At 42.5% G+C, this 25,561-nt stretch overlaps 1 protein-coding gene across 1 annotated transcript; it reads right to left on the reverse strand.

Moving 5' to 3' along the window:
* Window positions 1–514: 514 nt before the first annotated feature.
* On the reverse strand, window positions 515–24,290 carry LOC148506826 (extracellular calcium-sensing receptor-like). Its single transcript, XM_088446075.1, has 7 exons — window positions 24,208–24,290; window positions 12,702–12,926; window positions 10,885–11,176; window positions 4,874–5,704; window positions 3,286–3,513; window positions 1,505–1,628; window positions 515–1,416 (listed from the first exon to the last, which is right to left on the reverse strand). The coding sequence occupies exons 1-7, from the start codon at window positions 24,288–24,290 to the stop codon at window positions 515–517; spliced, it is 2,685 nt and encodes an 894-aa protein (XP_088302201.1).
* Between the last annotated feature and the right edge of the window lie 1,271 nt (window positions 24,291–25,561).

Consider the following 25,561-nt stretch of genomic DNA (forward strand, 5'->3'; position numbering starts at 1 on the left):
CATTTATTTTACATCAGCCACCACAAACGTCACTATCAGTATCTGCACTTACTCCAGCCCCATGCTAGGTGCAAGAAATCTGTCAAAAACAGTCTTCTCTTTCCCATAGGAACAGCTCAGAATCACACTGACCTTTTGAGTCACACCTATGACACTTCCACAAGTCACGGGGGGTCTGTGTGATTGCTTTGCCACAGCCCAATTCCCACCACCAAACTCCCTATTTCACAGAAAAACAGATCCAGGCAATTTATGGCCATCTTAGAACATGACGGACATGTGCTACGTAAAGTAACTTCTGTACATTGCGCTATATGAAAAACTTACCATTTGTGTCTGTGAAGAGAGATCCGTGCGATGAAGAATCAGCCGTACAATGTGCTTTTTCAGTGATATAAAGAGCACCCACATTTCTTTATATATTTGTATTTTGTTTTATTTTAAAAACATAATTCTGTGTTAACACTGTCTAAAAATAGCTGCTGGATCAGAAATTACTTAGCAGTTGTTAAACTTAGTTTTTTTTAACCAGGAGATGTTTTCTTGAGTTAACACTGGGGTGACACAAAACTATGTAACATTTAGGGGCAAACATGCAACCAAGCATGGCCCAACTGGAGGATAGGATAGCAAAGATCTCCATGGCCACAGTGTACTTGCCACTGGTACTGAGGGAGGCCGGGATAAAAGACAACCAGACACTAAGGAAGGCCAACATGCTGAAGGTGATGAACTTGGCCTCATTGAAGCTGTCAGGAAGTTGCCTTGCTAAGAAAGCAACGTGACAACATAGTACAGCCAAGAAACTGAGATAACCCAATGTAAACCAAAAGGCTGTGGGTGAACCCTCATTGCATTCAAGAATGAGGATTCCAGTTTTTGCAAGTATATTGTATTCAGGAAAGGGGGGAGAAATAATTACCCATATTAAACAGATTAAGAACTGCAGCGATGAGCCCAAACCAATGACCAGGTATGATGTCTGTGGACTGGCCCATCTTCTTAAATCACTGTTTGGTTTAGTGGCCCTAAATGCAGTCATAACCATGATTGTTTTGGCTAAGATGCATGAAACACATAGAGCAAATACCATGGCAAATGTCACTTGGCGTAAAAGACACTTCTCAGGTTGAGGGGAACCAATGAATGCCAAGGAGCAGAGAAAGCAAAGGGAAAGGGAGATCAGAAGAAGACAACTGATGGTGTAATTGTTGGCACGGACTATAGGAGTAGTCTTATAGCAAATCAGAAGACCTAAAATAGCCATAGGAACAAAGGATGAGGCAACACTTGTGGATGCCAAAGTAATACCCAATGTCTCTTCATAAGAAAGATATTCAACAGGTTTTGGTAGACACTTGTCATTTTCCCCACTTGGCCATTTATTCCATGGACATTTAAAGCAGTCTGTTGAATCTGACAAACAAGAAGACAAGGAAAAACGGTCTTTGCAAAATGTCGGCACTCATTATGGTTCACTACTTGTATCTTTTTACTCACTCACCGGTTTCATTGGAAATCTCTTCATGTGAACAGGGGACACACTCATAGCAACAACTTAATTCTCCTGTGATAGAGGCTTTTCTGAATCCTGGGAGACAGCTGTTACTGCATACCGAGATTGGAATCTATGCAAGAACACATTGCCTGGATTAGTTAACACCTGTGAGAAGATGATGGAACCACCGCTGCCACCAGGAGAAGGTGTAACACTACTAGACCACCAGGGAAGGTTTGTCAACAGTTCATCGTGTCAACATATGTCAACATATCATCCATGTTGACATTAAGAATGACAACATTGCTACACATGTCGACCATTCAACCAATGCGACAATGTCGACCATTCAACCAATGCGACATTCTCATGTCAACCTGATGATTTCTACATGATAACTGTCGACCATTCATACCACACCCATCACTAAAACGACATGGCAGGGACCTTATAGTAAGTTAATAATATATTAGATGACTGATTCTTGCTCACTTTTCCTACATTTACCTTTTTTGGCTGAGTCTGCCATAGTCGTGTCCTTTATGACACTTCAGACCAATGTATACATAATGTTTATCATGAAGTTCAGTTTTTCTATTTCCCAGCATTTTAAAAATTATAGTCCTGCAATAGAGTTACTGTGTTTCCGAAATTGACCACTTGCTCCAAAAGTGCTGAGCTTGATTGACTCTGTTGCTAGTATGGGAGACTAGAAAACAGAGAGTCAGACGTCTGTCTCTCTCCACTGCATGAGCCTGATTCAGCAAGGATCACTGATGTGATAACAGCATCAAGCGTGTACGCAGTTTTGCTGCAAAATTATGCAAATGACTGGGGTAGCTTTTTTAACTTAAGCTTTTTTTTAAATTGCAATTTTTATAAATGCCTGTACCAAACATTTTTTTTACTATATATAATTATAGACTACTGTACCTCATTTTCATGCAGCAAGCTGAGCAAGAAGACGGCATATACAAGAATTTTGGCCATCTATGACAGGGATACCATAGTGCACAGTCACTTTGTCATTCTTCTGCAGTCATCCATACTTCCAGTGCTGTCTGATATTTATTGCCACACACAGAGCCATAACTGGACATTTTGGTGCCCTGGGCCAGAAAGATCAATGCCCCCCCCCCCCTTTTCAAACAGAGACATAAGACGGGTGTGGCCTCATGGGGGAGGGATATGACAGTATTTTGGGATGTGTGTGTATGTTAAATAAGGAGGATGTGACTGAAGGTGCTTGGGGAGGTGGCAGAATGGAGGGGAAGTGGACAAGGGAGGAGATAGGGGTGGCCAGGAGATGCCGGGGATAACAGAAGAGGAGGCTACAAGTGAGAATGATTTTAAATAGAAAATGTATAGGCCAGAGCAGCGCCCACAGCGCTGTTGTGCCCTGTGCCTACCCTAGTTACGGCCCTGCCCACAGACAGGACTTGGTCATAATCACCAGAGTCTAAGTCAGTAACTAAGATGACAACCTTCTTTACACATGCATACAACTAATTTAACATTCAGTGTAATCTATATCCCATTTGATTATACCTAGAAATGGTGGAAATGGTAAAAATTACTGACGTTGATTTCTGCTACAATAAATAAACATTTTTGTTTTCCTTTAACATTTTGCTGCCACTTAAAGTTCACTGCCCAGATATCTGCCTTTGCCTGTGTCATTACTGGGAGAACCCAGCAAACAGGACTGTGTTAGAAAATCCAACAAGTCTACAGCTATGCTGGTTCCACAAAACATTGTTCCCTCACTGTCCACCAGCTCCTCTTACCTTTTTATCATCAAAACTCCATTGTATAGAACTTGTGTTCAGCATTAGGGCTTCTTCTTGAGGGGCCGTACTGTTATAGTACCCAACCTTGACCTGTCTCATGTTTCCCCCAAGGTCCACTTGCCAATTGACAATATCATACATAGGAAGAGCATCTCCACGTTCATCAAAGAACAAATCCCTTCCATTGCTCAGTTTCACTCGGACTCTCTTCATGTAGTGTAAGACCTGTAGGAGGAGAGAAGAATTCATGTCCTGCTTCCTCTGGCTCTTAACCAACATAACATAAAATCACACATTTTTTGATTCTGGAGAATGGTCACCTGAGTCGGACAAAAATTTGATCCTAATGTATTGAAATCAAAACCCGTATTCCTGGTCTGAAAGTTTAGTCTCATGCATGTTAATGCCAATATTTCTGGGAAATCCAACTCATTCTGACATAAGGATGAAAAATTCAACTGTAGCTAATTTTTCATTTTACATGTTTTTGTTTTTTATTCTTATTTACATTTCCTTCTTATTTGCTACATTATTTTAATATTGTTGATGGGGAGGTAGGACATTGAATAAATCATGTCAAATATATATGATGTGAGAGTTTTTGGTACTGTACAAACAAAAAAAGTGTTAGATACAATGAAACTGATCCTGAGTGAGGTGCGTCCACTAAAATAGACGCATCTCATGATTTTCTGCTGACTGTGCATGCTTCAGAAGCTGCAGATGGGATCTGTGCATACATCACACGATGCATCCGCAACAGCGAGTAACTCGGTCTTAGTCACATCTCCAGCAGACAGAGCGTAAAGTGAAGTAAGAGTTTCTGGGTGATGACTATTTGGATGAACGTTACATTCGTGTCTCGTGATGGGAGTGTTTTTGGCATGTAGCCTGACTTCCACGCATGTTTGAGGCAGTCAGATGCAGCTGGGACACCTGTTCCAGAAGGATCTTTTGCACCCAGCATGGGAGCTGATAATAATGATGACGGTTGCGGCTGCAGAGGGAAAAACAATGGGCAACGCGGCTCAAATGGGCAATGCGAAACAATGGGCAATGCAACTCAGATGCATGAGCATACATGGATGCTGTCATAGATGGGCAGATACTCACATTAGCATAACCAAGCTAGTAGGCTGCCATGGGCAGGTGCAAAAGTTGCTACAGAAGTGTCAGAATCGGCTCCAATGTGCACACAGGACAATGAGTCCAAAGAGCTATATGAAATTCATATGCCCACTGTGCAGTGCATTATACAACACTTAGGGGGAGATTTATCAAGCCTTGGAGAGAGTGAAAGTGGAGACAGATAAAGTACCAACCAATCAGCCTAAGACTGTGTTTGAAAAGTGACAGTTAGGAGCTGGTTGATTGGTAATTTATCTCTCTCCACTTTAGCTCTCTCCAAGCTTTGATAAATTTCCCCCTTAGTCTCCATGACATAATACTGTATCGCTCAAATTCACAATATTTCTCTTAGATAAGTCTGCACCATCTTTAGTTTACACTTAAATTTGATTTTATTCAGTTAAATTCAAATAAGTATAATTCTTATTAAATTATGAATCAAGAGTAGATTTCTTACTTGCCATGGCTTTAAATTCCAAATGTCTGGGCAGCCTCCATTAGTAAAAGGGCCTTTTCCATCTTTGCACATGCTCAGGTCATGCAAGGCTTTGGCAATTACATATATGGCACTGTAAAGGTTATATAGAAGACGTGTGCTGGTGACATTATTCAGGTAAATCTGAAAGTGTTCCACCATATCTTCCTTGGTACAATTCCTTGATGGCCTCTCATGGGTGAATGCCAGGCTTGTGGAATCCAGTAATGCACACCCAAGATTGTCCTCCCAAAACATGAAGTCCCATAACTCTGCCGAAAGCTTTGAGAATTGAAAACTGTCAATAAATTCACGGAGCCCTGGAATATTTTCACTATAATAGGCAAAGCCCACAGTTCCGATAAGGAGTTTTAAATATTTTTTAGAAGATAGCAATGTGGAGGTTGCCCAGCCTTCACTGGCAACCCAGATCTTCTGAGTTATATTCTCACTAAGAAGTTTATTGAATAGAGCCAACAGATCAACTTCGGATGCAAAAACAATCACAACTTTGGCTTTAGACATCTTGATTGCTTGGCTGATACGTGGAATGTTTCGATCAGCTCTATGATTTTGGATATACTCTATGAATTCCACACAAGCTCCAGATTTGAGGATTTCCTGTTTAACTCCCTGAATGCCCTGGTATCCATAATCATTGGAGTCAGCGATCATACCCACCCAAGTCCACTTGAAATGTGACACCAATTGGGCCAGTCCTTTGGACTGAAAAGCATCGCTCGGGGCAGTTCGGAGAAAGAAAGGGAACTGAGACTTGTCACTCAGAATGGAACTAGTTGAAACATGGCTGATCTGCAACATGAAAGCAAAATTCAGAACTCTTCAGTCACAATGAATGCACATCTCTCTTTTTGTTTTGTACTGTACTTCTCAATAAGTGAGTTGGGAAGAAACTTATGAGACCCAAGAGGACAATGGATACAGAAAGTTAGAATTCTGACCAAACTGCACAACCCATGTCTTGGAACACATAGACAAATGCAGGGGAGGGGTTCCAGTTGCCTGGAAACCCCCCTCCCAAGCCCATACCATACTACAATAGAAATAGTAATATAGACTTTTACTAGTGCTGCATGTTCTTCTCAGTATCACAAATGAAATAATTAGCACCAACTGTGGATCTTTTAACATATGTCAGCCAATAATAAATACACCTGTGCACCAACTATGAGATCTGGAAAACATGCAATACTTGGGATGCACTGCAATAGACCATCAATATGGTTAATTATTAATACCATATAAAAATACACTATCCAGTGCATGGTGAGACCAGTATGTACATATACAGTATGTCTATTGTAGTGCTGGGTTCTTCTGCTGCTCTCCATCAAACTCATGGACTTGCTTGAATGCTCTGAAATGATGCCCACATCTGAAATAAAAACATTCAGCTCAGGCAGGATGGCTCTACTGCTGAATTTATTGGCTTACTGTGATTGCTGGTCCCAGGAGTGTAACTAGATCCTAGGGGCCCCATAGCAAAATTTTCTAGCCCCCCCGCACTTCCTCCCTGCAACTTACCTTCGCTCTCATGTCCTCTTTCAGCAGTGTCTCAAGTCCTCTCCCGGTTGACTCCATCTCTCCTCACTGACTGATACTGGGAGGAGCCATGCTGAGCCTGCTGGGACATTCTCGGATCATGGCCATGCCTCCTCCCAGTGTCAGTTAGTGCGGACAGATGGTACGGAGCTGACCGGGAGGGCATATGTGCCTGCCCTGCGCAGCTCAGCACACTGGCACTGCTGCTAAAGGAGGATGTAACCACAGCTGGACTGGCATCATAGTTGCAGGGGGAGGGCTGGGCCCCGGAGTTGACCCGACCTAGATAGCAGCCGCACCCCCTGAACCTACGGTAGTCACGCCAGTGGCTGGTCCTGTATATGCTGGAACTATGATACACAATACACTTTCTATGAAACATATTAAAGCTGGTTAAGCGCTGATTATGCCCTTTTCATGAAATGGCCAAACACGCTCTAAACTAAAGCATTTGGAAACCCCCTCTAGCAATCCTGCATTTGCCACTTGAACGAGTTGTATATTTTATTTGAGTGCTGGAAAATCAGTTGCTGATTTCCACTAAAATTGATCAGTAAATGTTTTATTAAAGGCTGAAATAATGACAGCAACATCAAGTATTCCATATGATATGAGGGGTGATTGAAGAGTTCATGGCCTAAGGTACAATAAAATGTGCTAAACTGTTCTTATTATTTTCACATAAAATATAAAATAATAAGATTATATAACAAGTTTCACTTTAATATCTGTTATTATATTTCTCTTACAGACATAGGAAATGGACGGGATGACAGAGTTAAACTAAATGAACGTCATGGCTCATCGTGAAGTCATCCGCTACTTCGTCATAAAGGGTTTAACACCCACAGAGGTCCATGTGGACAATTTATGACACTGGGAGGCTGCTCCTTGTTACAGCATGGTTAAAAAAGGGTCAGCAGAATTCAAAAGGGAAAGGGAGAGCTTTGAAGATGATCCCCGTCCTGGGAGGCCCATCACTGTTACCCAGGGCCGTAGCTAGGGTAGTGCGGCCGGTGCAATTGCACAGGGCACCACAGGTCAGGGGGCGCTGTTTGGGCCTGTCAAATTTCAGTTTATTATCATCCTTGCTTGTAGCTTCTTCTTATTTCATCACCAGCATCTCCTGGCCTCTCCTATCTCTTCCCTGGCCCTTCCCAATGAAGCAATGGCCCTTTTTTGGGTGCATTATGTCCGTTTGAAAAATGAGGGGGTGCCAATGCTCTTTCTGGCATAGGGCACCAAAAAGTCTAGTTATGGCTCTGCTGTTACCATGCAAGAAACCATTGACAAAATACATTCCATGATTTTGGAAGATCAAAGAATAACATAGTGTTACATTGCCAAACATCTGTGTTTCTCTTAGGAACGTGTCCATGCTGTTAAACACAATGAAATCCGCTCAACTCTCAGCTCGATTGGTTCTAAAACTTCTTAATGTTGATCACAAGGGGGAACATCTCACCATGGCTAAGACCATTCAGACTCTGTTTGATGCATACCCTGAGAGGTTTATTCAGAAATGTATAACCAAGGATGAGACTTGGGTGCATAACTTCCAACCTGAGACTAAAAAACAATTAAAACAGTGGAAGCATCGGGGATCTTATGCTCCAAAGAAGGCAAAGTCAGCACTGTCTGCTGGAAGGGTGATGGCCTTCATCTATTGAGATGCAGAAGAAGTACTCCTAGTAGACTACCTTGAAAATGGTCAAACTATCTCTGGGACATACTACGTTGATCTTTTGAAGCAGCTACAACAAAAAAATCAAGAAGAATCGACATGGGAAGTTGACAAGAGGGGTGCTATTCGACCAAGACAGTGCTCCAACTCACAAGTCACTGGTGGCCATGACTGCCATCCAGAATTGTAGATTCCAACTGCTTGAACACCTGCCTTATCCACCTTATTTGTAACCATCTGACTACTACCTATTTTCTAACTGAAGAAAGAGCTCGGTGGTTGCCATTTTGCCATGGACAATAATGTCATTGAAGCCATTGATCAGTTTTTGAGGGTACAAGATGCTGACTTCTACAAGACAGGCATATGGATGCTCCATGACCGCTGGTCAAAATGTGTACATCAGTCAATTATTGGACTTCTGACTAACCCTATGGTCTTGCAGTATAGCCATGGAAATAGAGACACTGGTGCATTTTAGACTGTGTACAGGATCATAATCATAGGCAGAGATAAACCTCAAAAATGGTCATGAAACGCCAGGCGTTTGAGATGCCACCTTCCCATTGCTGCCCAAAAAGGTCCCTGCCTATCAATCACTTTGAGATTATATCCTTACTCTCTATCAATTTCGAGAGAATTAACTATATATTTTATATAAAAAATTTGGTCATGTGATTTGGTTCAACACAATTGGGATATGGGGCCATTTGCATGTGAATGTGTTGCCAGTTTGCCAGTTTCATAGTTGTTGAAGAGGTGAGAAAATACTAATTTGTAAGAATACAAGTTGCTCATACTTTTTGAAACATTTTGAAAAGTGTTTTGTCTTTATTAACATAATTGCTAATAAATATTTTAATATCATATATTTAGTAACCGGTGCTGGTTCATGCTTTAGAGCTGCTGGTCATGGTAAATTAAACTAAATGGCCAGCAAAATATAATTGTTATATCGAGTTAATTTCACTGAGTCTGTTTTTTTTTATTGTGCTTCCACAAATACAAATAAAATTAATATGACATTTTTTTTACTGTGTTTACTTAATAGGAATTATAATAAATTATGAGACCACTGATTCTATATTTATTATTCTATAGTTTAAGTTTGTGGTCATTATTTATTAATGTTTATTTATCTGTTTATTAATACCTACGAACTATATATAGTACCAGCATATTCTGCTGCACTTTACAAATGGGGACCAAACACAAAAATTATTCTGGGTAATAGACAGGAAGACAGATCCTGCTTGCAGACCTACACTCTATAGGAAATAAGAGTGTGATACACTGGATAAGTGCTACATATTGCAAATTGTCCATCCAGATTGCAGGGGTTCTTGGTGGGTTGTATGATTCAGTCACACAGCAATGTTAGCCTGGGGTCACAAGGATGTGTGATATTAAAACAGAATGTACTGTATGTAGGTTTTGTGTGGGCTTGGTAGAGGGGATGTAATTGGGTAGAATAACTTATGGAGGTTATGTGAATGGTTCTGAAAATGATCAGCTGCCTGAAAAGGTGAGTTTTCAGGGAACGCTTGATGGTTTGGAGTCTAGAGGAAAATCTTATTGTTCATGGGAGGGCATTCCACAGAGTAGGTGCAGCCCAAAATCAGTCCTGTAACCGTTACTTTGAGCAGGTGATGCATGTGGAAAGGACATGTCATTCTTGCATGGACTGAAGGTGTTGAGTTGGGAGATAATATGAGCTATGAGATGAGATGTATGATGGTGTGGATTTGTTGCTAGCCATATGTGTAAGCAGAAGTATTTTAAATTAAATTTGTAAAAAAAAATAAGCAAACAATGTAAGGACTGACAGAGCGGAGCAGCAGAAGATGAACGTTATGCAAGGAAGATTAGTCTATCCATTGCATTCCAAATAGATTGTAGGGAAGAAAGTCTGTTTTAGGAAAAACAAGTATAGTAGGAAGACTATGGGCCTGATTCAGACCCGCTCGCGAGCGCTCATAAGCGGGTCGATGTTGCCCAAGTGCGCATGGAGGCGGCTCCGTTGTGTGCATGCGCGAGACCTGAATAATGACAGCCAAGCCGTCATTATGGGTCTCGCACCAAAGGCGGCGTGCTTTCGATGGTGATTGACAGCATGCCCCCTTTGGTGGGCGTGCCGGGGGCGTGGTTGCCCAGATGGAGGAGTTCCCATGGGAACACCTACCATCTGGGGCCAGCCCTACTGACATCACTAGTGATGTCAGTGGAAGTGCTTTTGGCTCTGATAGAGCCAAAAGCACTCCAGGGCTTGCGGCAGCGAGACCCTAACGCAAGGGTCTGATTGCAAGCCCGATGGTCACGATGAATCAGTGCCTATGTTCCTAAAAATATATTGGTGCCCCTAGAACCCTTAAACTTCTATTTCAGTTAAACAGACACCTTGGGAGGTGACCTCAAATGCCATTATCTGGATCCTTAATATATAATATCCAACAAACTGAAATCTAAATAAAATTTTTAACATTTGAACTTGAGACAATCCTGCTATGATTGTAAGGACACATTTAGAAGATGTTTATGACTTATAATTTCAATGGTTAATAAAATTAAAATACAATAGTTCTGACTAATCTGAAATTATGGACTAGTTTGTAACATGTCAATATAACTGTTGATCCATCTGTCATTCCTTTAATGTGTAGAATAACAGATATCACACCAAATAACATGGCCAGAATTGAAAACTAATGTACAAATAATTCTTTCAGAACTTTAAATCTGAACATACTTGTGGGTACTTGATCACCCTTAAAATGTGGGCCATGAGTATTGAGTATGTAGATGTTGAATAGCCGATGACAGCAGCCAGTTGCTTCCTCTGTTGGCACTGGAAATTGGGTATAGCTTTGTTCTGCCCGGTTATAATTGTCATGGTACCTTCTAGTTCCTTCTGGAGCACCCGGCATGAATCATAAATCTGAAAGCCCAAACTGATGTTGGGGAGAAGGTTGGGATTACTGTTGATCTCGTTCATTGCATACCTTATAGTCTGTAGTTGAAGATATTTTTCCAATGGAAATCTGGAAGAAGAATGACAATGGAGAACATTGACATCATCCAAAATTACTTGCGTGATACCTAAAAATATTTATAATGAAGGTAATGGTAAGTTAACCAAGGAGGTACAAAGTTTTATCTACCATTGATAATGGAATATAGTCTAGTTAGAGCAATGGCTCCTTACCTGTCTGGCTGGAGGGAAGGGGGTGGCTGCATATCATAGTTTGTAGTCTATGCAGCTCTATCCTCCCTGCCATCCCAGTGATTGACAGTTGATGTCACTAGGAGGTGGGTCTTAAAACATGTGGCATTGCAGGCGCTGCTAGCAAACAAGTTGGATTCTAGGGATGTATTAGCTGCAACCCTTAGAAAAAAGATAATCTAAGGGCACTAGTTGTACTGGTGACAATATACTAGTTGAACTGCAGCTCCCTAGAAGGTACTGCCAATCTAGCCACTAGCAGCCAGTTGGGGCTGCCATAATAGCAGGGGAGCTGATTCCCAAGGGAAGCCCCCTTTTGGCTATTGAAGCCCAGACTGGCAGTCCCAGGGGAAGAAAAAAGCTCCCCTGGGATGGCAGTGATGATAATCAGCCAAGAGTTCTTCCAATGAGAAGTCACTGGCACTGCTAGGCAGGCCCTGCGAGTGGCAGATTTTACTAGGTGGAGGGGGCTTCAGTTTCACAGTCACTAGGTAAAATCTGCCACTGTTTAGCCGCAAGTTTACATGAACACCAACTATCTACATTAGATATTTTCAAAACTGGAGCTCTCGCAGCCACAGTGTATGGGAATAAACATTTTGTAAAAAAAATACATATATGCTACAAGTAATATTATAGTATACTACATGTAATAACCAGTGTTATCTGGCTTTTATTTATTTATTTGTATTTTTTCTCTCTGTCACCACTCCTCCCCATATTTTTCTCCATCTTTTTCCTTGTCCCCTATACTCTCCTGCCAATACTTTATATTTTTATCATCCCTACCCCAACACTCTCTTCCTACTTCTCCTTCTTCCTCACCAACTGCCTCTCTTTATTACCCCCTTTCCTATGCTGACACAGGTGTGAGGGGTCAGGGTTCATACCAACTGTCATTACTGATTACAGTCCAACAGGATGATGTCATCAAAACCAAAACATGAAGATGAATCCGGATCCAAAACTGGCGCACATCTCTAGTCTCAATAGAGACATATAAATGTATCTATTAAAATGAATGTATAGAAATTTTTTATTTCATTTAATTTTTTACTCACTGGGGGCTTTTATAACAAAATAATTGTTGACTCTTGTATACTGTATCATGGTTCGGTATATTATGGACCCTAGAACACTACCAACAAGCCATTGTTCTTAGTAAGTATAATGAGAGCTGACACATAATATAAAAAATAATAAACAAATAGTTGAAAAAGATGACAAGTCTAACATCTATGATTATAAGATAGGTAAATGTTACTGGTCACATAACAATACTGCACAACTGTATGTTAACCCATTGATGTGTAGATTTTCTAGATGGTATAATACTGTCTTACTTCCTACAGATGACTTGTGCTGGCCTCTCGGTGTACATTATTTTTGTGTATACTGATTCCACGTGAAGGGCTAATACTGCTCCAACTATGACATCTCCATTCCAAAACATATCCACCTGTTCCGGGGCATGGGGAGTGCAGCTTTGTCCAATGGAATATGATACTGGCACAAGATAATAATACTGAATAAGGTGCCACAGTGTCTTGTAGAGGGAAGTCTCCATCCTGGAAACAAAAAGAAATGTAAAAACATAAACATAAAATCAGTCGTATTTAATACCTATCTGTAGTTTATACAATTACTAGGGGGACATATATATTATTACAGGAGCTCAATTTATTTTTTATTTTGTTTTTTCCCAATGTTGAGTTGATTTGAGTTATGGTGAAAGAATAGGATGCAGTTAATATCTCAGCGGTCGGTATGCTGGTATTCAGAATACCTGTCCAGGAATCCCTATAGCAGTTATAACCCTGGCACCAGAATCCCAACCACCAGCATCCCAAAGATAAGTATTAGGGTTAGGGGGAGGGTTAAGTTTAGGGTTAGAGGTTAAGCACTAGGGGGAGGGTTAGGGTTAGGCTGAAAGGGGGGGCGAGTTAGGGTTAAGCACTAGGGGGAGGATTAGGGTTAGGCTGCGAGGGGGGTAGAGTTAAGGTTAGTGGTTAGGCACTAGGGGGAGGGTTAGGCTGCAGAGGGGGGAGGGTTAGGGATAAGACCTAGGGGAGGGATAGAGTTAGGCTGTGAGTGGGGGACAGTTAGGGTTAGGCACTAGGGGGAGTGTTAGGTACTAAGGGTAGGGTTAGGGTAATGCTGCAAGGAGGGGAGAGTTACTGTTAAGCACTAAGAGGATGGTTAGGGTTATGCTGCAAGTGGGGTAGAGTTAGCACTAGGGGGAGGGTTAGGGATAAGACCTAGGGGAGGGTTAGAGTTAGGCTGTGAGTGGGGGACAGTTAGGGTTAGGGTTAGGCGCTAGGGGGAGGGTTAGGGTTGGGTACTAGGGGTAGGGTTAGGGTAATGATGCAAGGAGGGGAGGGTTAGGGTTAGGCTGCGGGGTGGTTAGGGTTAAGCTACGGGAAAGGTGGGTCATGGAGAGGGTTAGGAGCTTGGATTAGGCTACTTACCTTCAGGATTCTGACTGTCAGGATGCTGCTGTCTGTATTCTGACCACCGGCATCCCATACCCAACCCGAAAGAACAGATTTAATCTCGCTAGTTTCTTTATGTTGGTGTTTAAAAACACTATGGACCTAATATTGAGTAGAAATGCAATGTCTATATTAGACACAGTTGAGTCGTTTTAATTTCTACTGTGCATGAATCTAAGGCCCACATGTGCACGGCAGTGTTGCAGACACCTGGGTATGGATGAAGGGGGCGTGGCTTACTCACATGAGGCGTGGCCACGCCCCCTTAGGGGAAAAAAGAAAAAAAACATTTTTGCAGTGCCACAAACCGGCGTTGCATGCTGGGGAGGGGGCGCTATGAGCCCCTCATCCCAGCACATAGCCAATGGGGGGCGCGATTAGTGCTATCGCTCCCCCCACAGACATAGGAGACTGCTGCGACTGCTGCTTAGCAGCCACGAGCAGTCTCCCAGTGCAGCCCAGCACACAGCAGAGTAAGAGGGAGGGGGGTGGAGCTGGACCTGGCCCCTGCAGGGCCCCTCCAGCAAGCCCGGGTAATTAGTACCGCCCCCCCTCTCAGCGCCCCTGGAAGTGGAAAGCCTCCTGCTGGCTTCTGCAATCCACTGCTAAGTCCAAGGATGCAGCATCAGGTCACATGCATGACCATCAGCATAGGCAAATGCAGGGGGGGTTTCCGTCTGCCTGGAAACCCCCCTCCCCAGCCCACACCATGACCACAATACATAGAGTAATAGAATTGAATTTTACTAGTCCTATATGTTCTTCACAGTATCAAAAATTAAATAATTAGCACCACCTGTGGATCTTTTAACATGTGTCAGTCAGTAATAAATAACCTGTGCACCAACTAGGAGATCTGGAAAACATTCACTGTTAGGATGTGCTGCTATAGAGCCCAATATGTACATATATGTCCAGGGCAGTGCTAGGTTATTCTGCTGCTCCCCCAGACTCCCGGACTTGCTCTAATATTATGGAATTGGGCCCACATCTGAAATAAAAACATTCAGCTCAGGCAGGATAGCCCTACTGTCGCATATAATGGTTTACTATGATTGCTGGTCCTCTATATGCTGAAATTATGACACACAATACACTTTGTATGACGCATATTAAAGCTGGTTAAGTGCTAATTCTGCCCTCTTCATGGACTGGCCACACTCGCTCTAAAATCAGGCATTTGGAAACCCCCCTGTAGAAATCCTGCGTTTGCCACTGATCAGACAGGATTCAATAACCAGAAAGGATAATAATCCCGGCACCGGCAGGGATGTAAAAACAATCTATAATCTGCTGATAATCACAGCTGCACATCTGCAAGAGGCTTTGCCAAACCACAACCAACAAAACGTGTAAAATAAAACAAATAGCATTGGATCATATTTCAATATTTTATTAATACAAAACAAATATATTTTGATAATAGATAACCAACATTTATAAAACTCCCAGGAGTGGGGTTATAGATACACAAACATAAAAATGAATATTATGTAAAAAAAAAAAAAAAAAGAGCATGTACATCTAATAAAACCAACACATATCAGATAACTAATGGCAGGTATCAGAGTAGTTAAATCATTCAATACAAATAAGATCTCTATATACCACAAAGTCTTTTTGCAATAGCAATACATGCATCATTCTTTGTTATAGTTGCATACTGGTAACTTTATGTCACTGATTAGTAGCAAAATGTTGCGGCTTTAGATCATTCACAGCCAGATGCCGGGAATCCCAGCTCTCCACAATACGCCAATAATAAAATGTTAGTAATAGGAGTGTGCTCGTATGTTTCAACTTGAAATAATAATGAGCAGAGAGCAGTCCAGAATCCCAGCTCACGAAAGTATTCAGAGTGTTGATGTGAGCTAGGGTTTTGCTCAGATAGCAGGTGAACAGCGAGTCATCCAACGATGTGCAACAACATTGCTCTCCTCTTCACGGAACTCACCAACCTAAGCCTTTCAAGTAAAAGACCCCCGTAAGGCTAAGCGGTATCACGTGGGGTGCCGGTAAATACAGTTGGGTTTCACAGGGGAGCTCTGCCACAGGTCCGGTATCCTCGACGCGTTTCCCCGCACCATGCGGCAAACATCAGACAGGTTACTAAGGATAACCGATAAATTCATGCATTAAAGCTGCATTGGAAGACACAGCACGAAAACGGTGCTGTTTCCTGAAATGCTGGCTGTTGGTGCCCCTTCCCTGCCCCCAAATGGCCACAACATGTCAACTTTGCTGCAGCTTAGGGGGGCAGTGCAAACATTGTCCCAGACACCGTTCAGCACATGCACAGTATAGATCCTGCGCATGCAGCAAACGGTCACTATTGGAATTGTACACAAACTATTGGGTTTGCCTAAAACTGTGAATCATGTCCTTAGACACTTAGGCCCGTATTCAATTAGCGGCGGAAAGTCGGAAAGGTTTTGCCTGTCCGACTTTCGGCCTCCTTTGCCTCTTTCAGAGGCGGAAGCTCTATGTGTGCGTCCCTGCTATCTGCCTAATTCAATCCGGAAATAGACAAAAACTGGAATCGGCAAAAGCAGAATCGGCGGAAAGTGCAAGAGGAATTGGGGGAATCACTCTGTACCCCAGGAAAAGATGGGCTGAGGAAATAGGACATAGGAAATCATTAAGGATGTGTACTAATACAGGTTGAGTCTCCCATATCCAAAATGCTTGGGACTAGGGATATTTTGGATATCAGAATATTCCGTATTTTGGAATATTCGCATACCATAATGAGATATCTTGGGAATAGGACCCAAATATACACACAGAATGCATTTATGTGTTATATACACCTTATACACACAGCCTGCAGGTCTTGTTATACAATATTTTTAACAATTTTGTGCATAAAAAAAAGTTGTGTGCATACATGAAATTCATTTATGTTTCATATACACCTTATACACAGAGCCTGAAGGTTATTTTATACTGTATTTTAGTAATTGTGTAATTTAAACAAAGTTTGTGTACATTGAACCATCAGAAAGAAAAGGTTTCACTTTCTCAGTCATGCTAAAAATATTCCATATTTTGGAATATTCCGTATTTCGGAATATTTGGATATGGGAGACTCAATCTGTAGCCCTAATTGAACTATTAAGGGTAAGTGGTGTTAATTGCTTGCTATGAAAAAGTGGTGAAGAATGGCATAAAGCAGTATTTTTGGGTGAAAATAAGTAGTCCAGTTAATTTTGGAGTACTTGAAAATGGGTGCTAGCATATTTTTATGTCTCTAAAGTGAACTTTTAAAAAGCGTGAAAAGCCACCCTCATACTTGCACCCCAAAAACACTTGGCCCCTTCTTACAGCACCCCCAGAAGTCTATTTCACTAGTTTTTATACTTATCTCCCCACTTTTTGCATTTTTGTCCTAATAGGATAGGGTTCGGCACCGGGGAGGGAGTGATAGGATTAGGGTTCTGGAAGTTTAGGTTTAGGCACTAAGGGGGAAGGTTAGGTTTAGGCACCGGGGAGGGGGTGTTTGGATTTGGGTGTGGGGAGGGGGAGGTAAGGCTTGGGCACTGGGGGGAGGTTAGGGTTAGGCACCAGGAGGGAGGGTTAGGGTTAGGCACCAGGAGGGAGGGTTAGGGTTAGGGTAGGGGTCAGGAAAAGACTTACCTTTAGTTCCTATAGGTGTCGGTATTCTGACCAGCGGCATTCCGACAGTCAAGATTTCATACCCAACCCGTTTAAAAGAGTGATTTAGCAAAAAGAATGCAAAAAATATACATATTCAGCATTATTTTAGCAGATGTTAAATATTGCAAGAAAACATATTTTAAATAAGTGACAATTTATTAATATTATTTAGTTAAACTAGCTTCTAAATAACTTCTTAAAGAGACATCTGAAATAGCAAAACGATTGATGAAGGTTATTGTGGTTGTGCTAAAGGATGTGTAGAAGACATACAATAGTTTGCACTGCAAGTACAATATAAAATAGACTAAAGCACAAATAGAGTTATTACATACCTCATTTTATTGTAACTCAGGCTTGTTTGCTCTGAGTAGGACATGTAACATAGATATCTCAGGTATATATATATATATATATATGAAGAGAAATTGTTCAATCCCAAATGAGCATTAAAAGCACTAATTGAATTTGCACCATGGGAATCAATCACTGATTAATCTATACCATCTGTATATTCTGCACAATGAGGGGTGTGCGCTCTTTTTAACAACTTATTTATCCTGGAAGGGCTTTCAGAGAGCAGATTTACACAGTTGCACCTATAATACCATACACGTAACCGGCAGCAGTAATACAGTATATGTCTGTCCCCTAAATATTACTTTATGGTAAAAGGGAAATCTGGCTTAAACACAAGTATAAATATTTATTTATTTCAAAGGACTTTACTTAACCGAGCACTTGGTCAGCATGGTTGGTGTAATGGTTAGCATTACTGCTTCACAGCACTGTGGTCTTGGGTTTGATTCCCACCATGGTCGGAAGTAACTGTGTGGAGTTTGTATATTTTCCCCGTGCTTGTGTGGTTTGTGTGTGCGTGTGTGTCTATGTGGTAGGTAATTAAAGAGTCAATTTACTAAGCCTTGGATGGAGATAAGGTGCCAGCCAACCAGCTTCTGTCATTTTTCAAACACAGCCTGTGACATGACAGCTCAGAGCTGATTGGCTGGTACTTTATCTCTGTTTACTTTATCTCCATCACAGGATTAGTAAATAGACCCCTCAATGCCTTATGCTGGCCATACACACTACAATTATCGGGGCGATCCGCCTGATATCGGCGGATCACCCCGATAATTGTAGCGTGTGTGCGGGCGACCGAGGGTTAAATATTGCTCGGTCGGACATGCAGGATTGTCCAGCATGCCCGTCTGATACGATATTTACCCAGTAACTGTTGGCGGCATCGGGCAGTGTATGCCCAGCGCGGCTGACAGACAGACATTCCTGTGTTCCTTCTAGGGAAGGACCAGGGAAATGTCTCCTCCCCCGGGGGCGGAGCGCGGATGTCGGGCTATACACTGTGAGATTTCTCTCACAGTGTATGCCGGCGACATCTGCGGCTGGCATGCTGCCAGATAAAATGTCTGTCGGTCAGACAGACATTATATCTGGCTGTGTATACCCAGCATTAGTCATCTTCGTCTAACACTGAGACACCGCTTTTGACCTTGCCGCCTGAATAGCAGTGACCACTACAGGCACCAGTGAAAGTGATATGTGAGATACCACCATTGCGTACTTGCTTACTCTCCCGGGACTGTCGGGAGCCTCCCAAAAATCGGGTGCCGCTCCCGACAACCCGCAAGAGGAGGCAAGTCCCCTGCATCGTTTGCCGGGGGATTCGATATGAAATACCGCCGGACGCATGTCCGGCAGTTCAAATATCGACGCTGGAAGACCGGCAGTGAAGATCCCAACAAGTATTTTATGTATTTACTAACCTAACCCCCCCTAACCCTCCCTTAGGAGTGCCTAACCCTAACCTCCCCCAATTGCCTAACCCTCTCTCCCCCTGTAAGTGCCTAAACCTAACCCACCCTTCCCCGCAGCCTGAACCTAAGTCCCCCGGGGGGTACCTAACCATAACCTCCCCCCGGGGGTGCCTAACCCTAACCCCCCCTTCCCCTAGGCTAACCCTAACCCTCCTGGGGGGTGCCTAGCACTAAGTCCCCCCAGGAGCCCCCAACCTAACCCTCCCCCCACCACGGCTGCCCGCACCCGCCGCCGGGCTTACCTTCGATCAGTATAACAGCTATAAATCACAGGCACTCTAGGAAGCCCATAACCAGGTAGAGATGTATCAAATCATTTAAAGAGGACATGCTCTTTAAAGAGCATGTCAACCAAACAGTTTTTGGCTATCACTTTATAGAATTAACTTGATAAATGATAAAAGCTAATTGGTTGCTATTGGTAACTTATCCACTTGTGCTTTTTAGAGGGCACACCCCCCCCCTCTGCCTGAAACCTGCCACCGGGATCATTAAAGCCTACTGCTAGCCTCCAAGTTGAGCTGTTTCCAGATTATGCTGAATAGGGAATTTGGTGAAATTGCTCCAAAGATATTACCAAGAACACCACACCATGTGTAGAAACACCATACAAAATAAACACTAAGGGCCTGATTCATTTCGAATTGAAACTGCGATTGGAATAGCGATTACGGACGCAGTCTCACTGCAATAGTATGCTAATCGCTATTCCGCCGCAGCACAACATAAGGATGCCCACTTTACCTTACACACATCCGTAAACCTTAGCAAGACTGCAAAACCATCGGTACCCTTGAGTACAATCGCAGCCTCACACACACTTACACAGGCTCTGACCTAACTCAGGAATTGCTAACCTCAGCGCACGCTATGAGTCCTCAGGCTGCATACGGCATCGCAGTGGATAATTTATGCACGCCACTGCATTCAGACGTCCTGGCAAGTCTGCTTTTCGCCGGCCACCCCCCGTCACCACCCACAAACGGCACTTCCTGTCCATCACTCTGCGGTGGGTCTACGTAGACACTGCGATTGCTGTCCTGATCATAGTGGACAGTTCGCGCAGGCGCACTGCGATGCATTTGCATACACAGAATGCAACAATTGGCCAATTGCGTGTGCGCAGTGGCAGTTGCGATTGGTAATGAATCAGGCCCTGAGTTTTTTGCAGTTAAGTCAAGAGGTTGTTTCTTCATTAACCTTCTGTCCTGGCAATATTGATATACTGTAATACATTTGTGTTTTAGCAATTCCAGAGATATAACGACTGTTTTCTACACCACCATAATTTTTACTGTTTTAATATTAAAACCTTATTCTTCCCCATAAAAAATTCAACGCAAGATTTCAAAATAAAATTTGCACTGTGGTTTTCCCCTTCCAAAAACTTACTAAGACTTAATATACTTGCTAGGGAAGACATCTGTACCACCATCTTGGTGCAAAGTATTGTGCCTTTGGCACCAAGGGATTTATATCATATATTTTTTTTTTTTTAAACTCAGTTATTACAGTTAAGTTTAAACTCTATTATTAACCTCTTCTAGATAAAACAATAACACACAACAGGAGGTATCTTACCACTGGATTATCAGAAAACCATTGTACATCACTCGTGTTGATAGTCAGTACTGGTTTAATGATGGCTGTGCTATAATATCTTTCCACCTTGACCTGTCTCATTGTGCCCACAGGAAGTAGTTGCCAGTTAGCAATATCATACACTGGAGGGTATAAAAGCAATTTCATTTCTAAGCCTCACCTGTACCTTCTTCATATAGCATGAAATCTATAGGGGAAACACAGAAAATATGTCTTGTTTCCAATGATGCCTTTCTGATATAATATAACCACTTGCAATTGTATTATCTGTATTATATCTACCTTCTGGTATGCAGTTCATATGTTCGATATGTCCAATATTATATGATATCTTTGCTTTAGTTTATGTGTAATAAATTGTTGATTTTTATGCAATAGATTACTATTGGAAGCATTCTTTTTGTTTTATACTGGCTAAATCCAGGGATGAGTGCCAGGAATAAGAAGGCATAGATCCCTACACTACAGACAGATATCTATACTACATGCCATTGAAAAATATCTACTGTAGTATGTCTGTTTATTGAAATACCAAGGATCTGACTATCTTAAGGGTATTGGTGAACATTTTAAGACCGAGGGCCTAAATCAGCGATGTCCACAAATGCATTAAGAGATGTGATTTTGCTTGCTGTGTAATTAAGAATAAATGCTAATGACTCAGGTGCCATCTTGTGCATAGAAAAGCCAACTGCCAGCATCTCACACACACTACTAACATGCAATAAAAACATCGGGCGACCATCAAACAGTAAATCTATGCTGTTTTAGACAGAGCGGCTCTTCTAAAATGCGGAGAGCTCTCTAGCTGCAAGTGAATTTGTAGTGAGTCGCTCTCTTTACAATGATATGTGAAAAAAATGTTTGTTTGTAAGTAATACCATGACCTGTTCCTGTTCCTTGCATTTACAAATTTTCCCCTTGCCTTGTTTCCAACGCCTTGATCTCATTGTCACTCCCAATCCCATGCCTCTACTGCTTTGCTTCAAATACCCTGTTCCCCTCCATAATCTTAATTTCCTGCCTTTTCTAAATTCCTCTATATAACCTGACCTGTTCCACACATCTCTTTCTGTCCCTGCCCCACCTCCTTAGCTCTACTGCTATTCTAGTCCATAATTATGCCTAGGGATGTGGTTAAATTACCACCGCCCGGAGTCCCGGTTGTCAAAATCCCAACGCTGGAAGTCCGACCTGGCACAAAAAGATAGGTATCTAAATCCTGACACCTATCCTTAGCCAGATGCCGATATCCTGACAGCTGGCATCCCGAACAGAAGGTAAGTATGGACTGTTAGCTGTTAGCTGTGGGGCGAGAGTTAGTTTTAGGAACCCTGGGAGGATTTAAGGTTAGGCACCACTGGTGGGAGGTTAGGGTTAGGCACCCCCCTGGGAGGGTCAGGTTTAGGGTTGAGCAAGGGGGGGGTTAAGGCTAGGCACCACCGGGGAGACTTAGGGTTAAGCATCTCTGGGGGGGAGGTTAGGGTTATGCACCCCCTGGGAGGGTTAGGTTTAGGGTGCAGCAAGGGGGGGTTAGTGCTAGGCAGTACTGGGGAAACTTAGGGTTAAGCATCACCGGGAGGGGGGTTAGGGTTAGGCACCACTAAGGGAGGGTTGGGGGGGAGAGGGAAGAGTTAGGGTACTTACCAGTCCCAGTCAAGGTCTCCACTGTTCTGGCTTCCAGCGTCGATATTATGTCCGCCGGAAACACATCTGGCAGCATTACATACCGATTTACAATGCCTATACTCATAGTTTGTCAGTAACTGCCATCTGCAGCATAAATTATGCTGACCAGACTATCTTCTAATCTCAGATTTAACAGGCATCTGGTGAAAAAGGAACACAGGCCCTGTATTGTCGTACAAAGGGGTAATAGATGCAACACAATGCTTGAGGCTTCTGCTAGCCTGGAACATCCATCTATGGACACATGTATATCAGCAGGTTTTGGTCAGTAGAAGACAATGGCCCTCATTCAGAGCCATACGCTCTGAGCAGAGCGCACGCTCTGATTGAGGGCTGGCCTCCATGAAAATGGAGCGTCCTCCTGGACGCTCGTATAGCTGTGGGTCACCACCCACAGGCTATACGAGCATGCATTTTGATGGCCGCGATGGTCGTGACCATCGCGACCATCGAATCTGCGAGCCGGAGCCTGCGGTTGAGGTTTTGAACCGCAAGCTCCGGAGTGATTTTGGCTCTATCAGAGCCAAAATCACTCCCACTGACATCACTAGTGATGTCAGTGGGCCGGCTTCTGATGGGAGGCGTTCCCAAGGGAACGCCCCCATCAGGGAGGCACGCCCCCGGCACGCCTCCCTCCGTCGTGCGCATGCTCAGTCCAGAACATCGACCCACTTGCGAGCGGACAGCCGCACGCGAGTGGGTCTGAATCAGGCCCTATGTCATTCTCAAAGAACACAGTTAGTGGGACATTGATTCATTGGGCATCCCCAGAAGACCATTTCTCTTTTGAATATTCTTCTCTGGGATCATTGCATAAAAGTAGGACTAATGCTCCTCATAGTACCAGTGATATTGGAAACCAAAACAAGGTACAGTAAATGCCAGTAACATATAGACAATATAGACTTCACTTTTATCATAGGAAAAAGGGATAATCTACAAGTGATGGAGAAGATGGATTGCAAGTAAAACTAGTGTATTATTAAATGAAAATCAAGACGGCGAAAGACAAGTTTCATACAGACACTGGAGGTCAAAATCTATGAATTTGGACAAGAGTTGGGACAGAGGAGATAAATGGTGAAAGACAAGGAAGGAAAAACAGATTGCAAACAGAACATGTTGGAGACCATCAATAAAGGCATTAGGTATGGCCTTTGAATGTTGTCTGTGTTATATGGTTAATATGGCTTCCATACTTCCCCTTCCAATCACTGTCACCAACAGCATCTAATAACTAATGCAGGAGTCATCAGAGTAGAGATGTGCACTGACTCCTGTGTTTTGGTTTTGGATCTAGATTCATCTTTGTGTTTTGGTTTTGGATCTTGGTTTAAAACAAAAACAATAATTTTTGTAAAACAGCTAAAATCATGTAATTCTTTCAATCTAAAAAATTGAAATTCAGATTTAAAATCCGAATTCCAAACGGTGGGAAGATCAGAATCAAGACTCAGATCATTCCAGATTCATGAAATTCGAGTGGATTCAGATTTCTGGAGAACAGAAAACTACATCCCTAGAGCAGAGATTACCATCACCTTAAAACATAATTGTTACAGTTTGATACTCACCTGCCATGGTTTGAAGCTCCATATATTTGAGCAGCTTCTGTTGATAAAAGGTCCATTCCCTGCCTGGCACGTGGCAAGGTCATGCAAGGTCTGAGCTATCACAGGCACAGCACAGTACAGAGTATATATATGTCTTAGGTTGGTTACATGTTTTAAATTAAGTCTTATATGTTCACCTGTATCTTCTCTTGTGCTGTTATTTGCTGTCCTTTCTATCTGAAATAAGAATTTATAGAAATATATGTATACATTTTTCAAGTTGTCCTTTGCAAACATTTGGTACCATGTTTCTTGTGGTCATCTGGGGAGACTAATGTGCTCAATAGCTTCATAGAACCCTGGGCTAAAGTCACTATTTAATGCATAGCCTACAGTTCGCCAGACAAGATTCCAGTATTTTTCTGGTAGAAACAGAGCAGATGCTGCCCAAGCTTCACTGGCCACCCAACTCTTTTCTATTATGTTCTTCTTTAGGACTTCATCAAATAAAAGAATCACATCAACTTCAGCTGCAAAAACAATCACAGCCTTGGCTTTTGAGCTCCTGATGGTCTGAATGATGTGTGGAATATTATGTTTGGGGCGGCTGCTCTGGATGTATACTAGGAATACCACACATGCTCCAGATTTCAAGATCTCTTGTCGAAGAACCTGAATGCCTTGATACCCATAATCATTGGCATCAGCGACCATCCCCACTCAGGTCCATCCAAAATGTAGCACAAGCTGGGCCAATCCTCGGGATTGAAAAGCACCACTGGGCACAGTCCAAAAGAAGGACAAAAATTTATCTTATCACTCAGGAGATAACTGTTTGATACGGGATACGTTTAGGAAGCCGGCGGCCGCAATACCGACCAGCCCACAGTCCCACACCTCTTTGTCCGCTCGCCTGTGTGAAATGGCACTCGAACATGAGGGAGGGGCTTTTATATGCAATCCAAAACATGCGAGATATGACACCAGGAAGATGAAGTTTTGCCTCATTTTATGGCCCGGACTCTGAATCACTCGGAACCTGCTCATCTCTAAAATAAACTTTACAATAATACTATAGAGCATAAACAGGCACTTTCCACTTAAACAATCCAAGAAGAACGAGAGTCTGATGGGCTCTTTGCTCATCTAATAAGGATATAAATATATGACATTAACCGATGCTTGCTCATCTGTTTCTTTATGTTCATTGTATAAATGAAGGCTGAATTCTTCAGTCCAATTTAATAATTTGACACTGATTTAGGGTTAATTAACTAATTCATTATCAGATGGCAAATCTAGAATTGGTTCTGTCTATCTAGATGTACAGTACATTATTACTCTGGGTAAAACAGTGTGTCTGAATTTATGTCTC

This window comes from Taudactylus pleione, unplaced genomic scaffold (assembly GCF_031769625.1).
Source record: "Taudactylus pleione unplaced genomic scaffold, aTauple2 ptg000393l, whole genome shotgun sequence".
Classification (NCBI taxonomy): domain Eukaryota; kingdom Metazoa; phylum Chordata; class Amphibia; order Anura; family Myobatrachidae; genus Taudactylus; species Taudactylus pleione.

Excerpts from the sequence above, each read along its gene's own strand:
- LOC148506826 (XM_088446075.1), bottom strand. The coding sequence starts at position 24,290 with ATGACCTTGCCACGTGCCAGGCAGGGAATGGACCTTTTATCAACAGAA. Across the intron at positions 11,177-12,701 it reads GCACAAGTCATCTGTAGGAA|ATTTCCATTGGAAAAATATC; the intron begins GTAAGACAGTAT and ends TTCTTCTTCCAG. Across the intron at positions 3,514-4,873 it reads GGAATTTAAAGCCATGGCAA|GTCTTACACTACATGAAGAG; the intron begins GTAAGAAATCTA and ends CTCCTCCTACAG.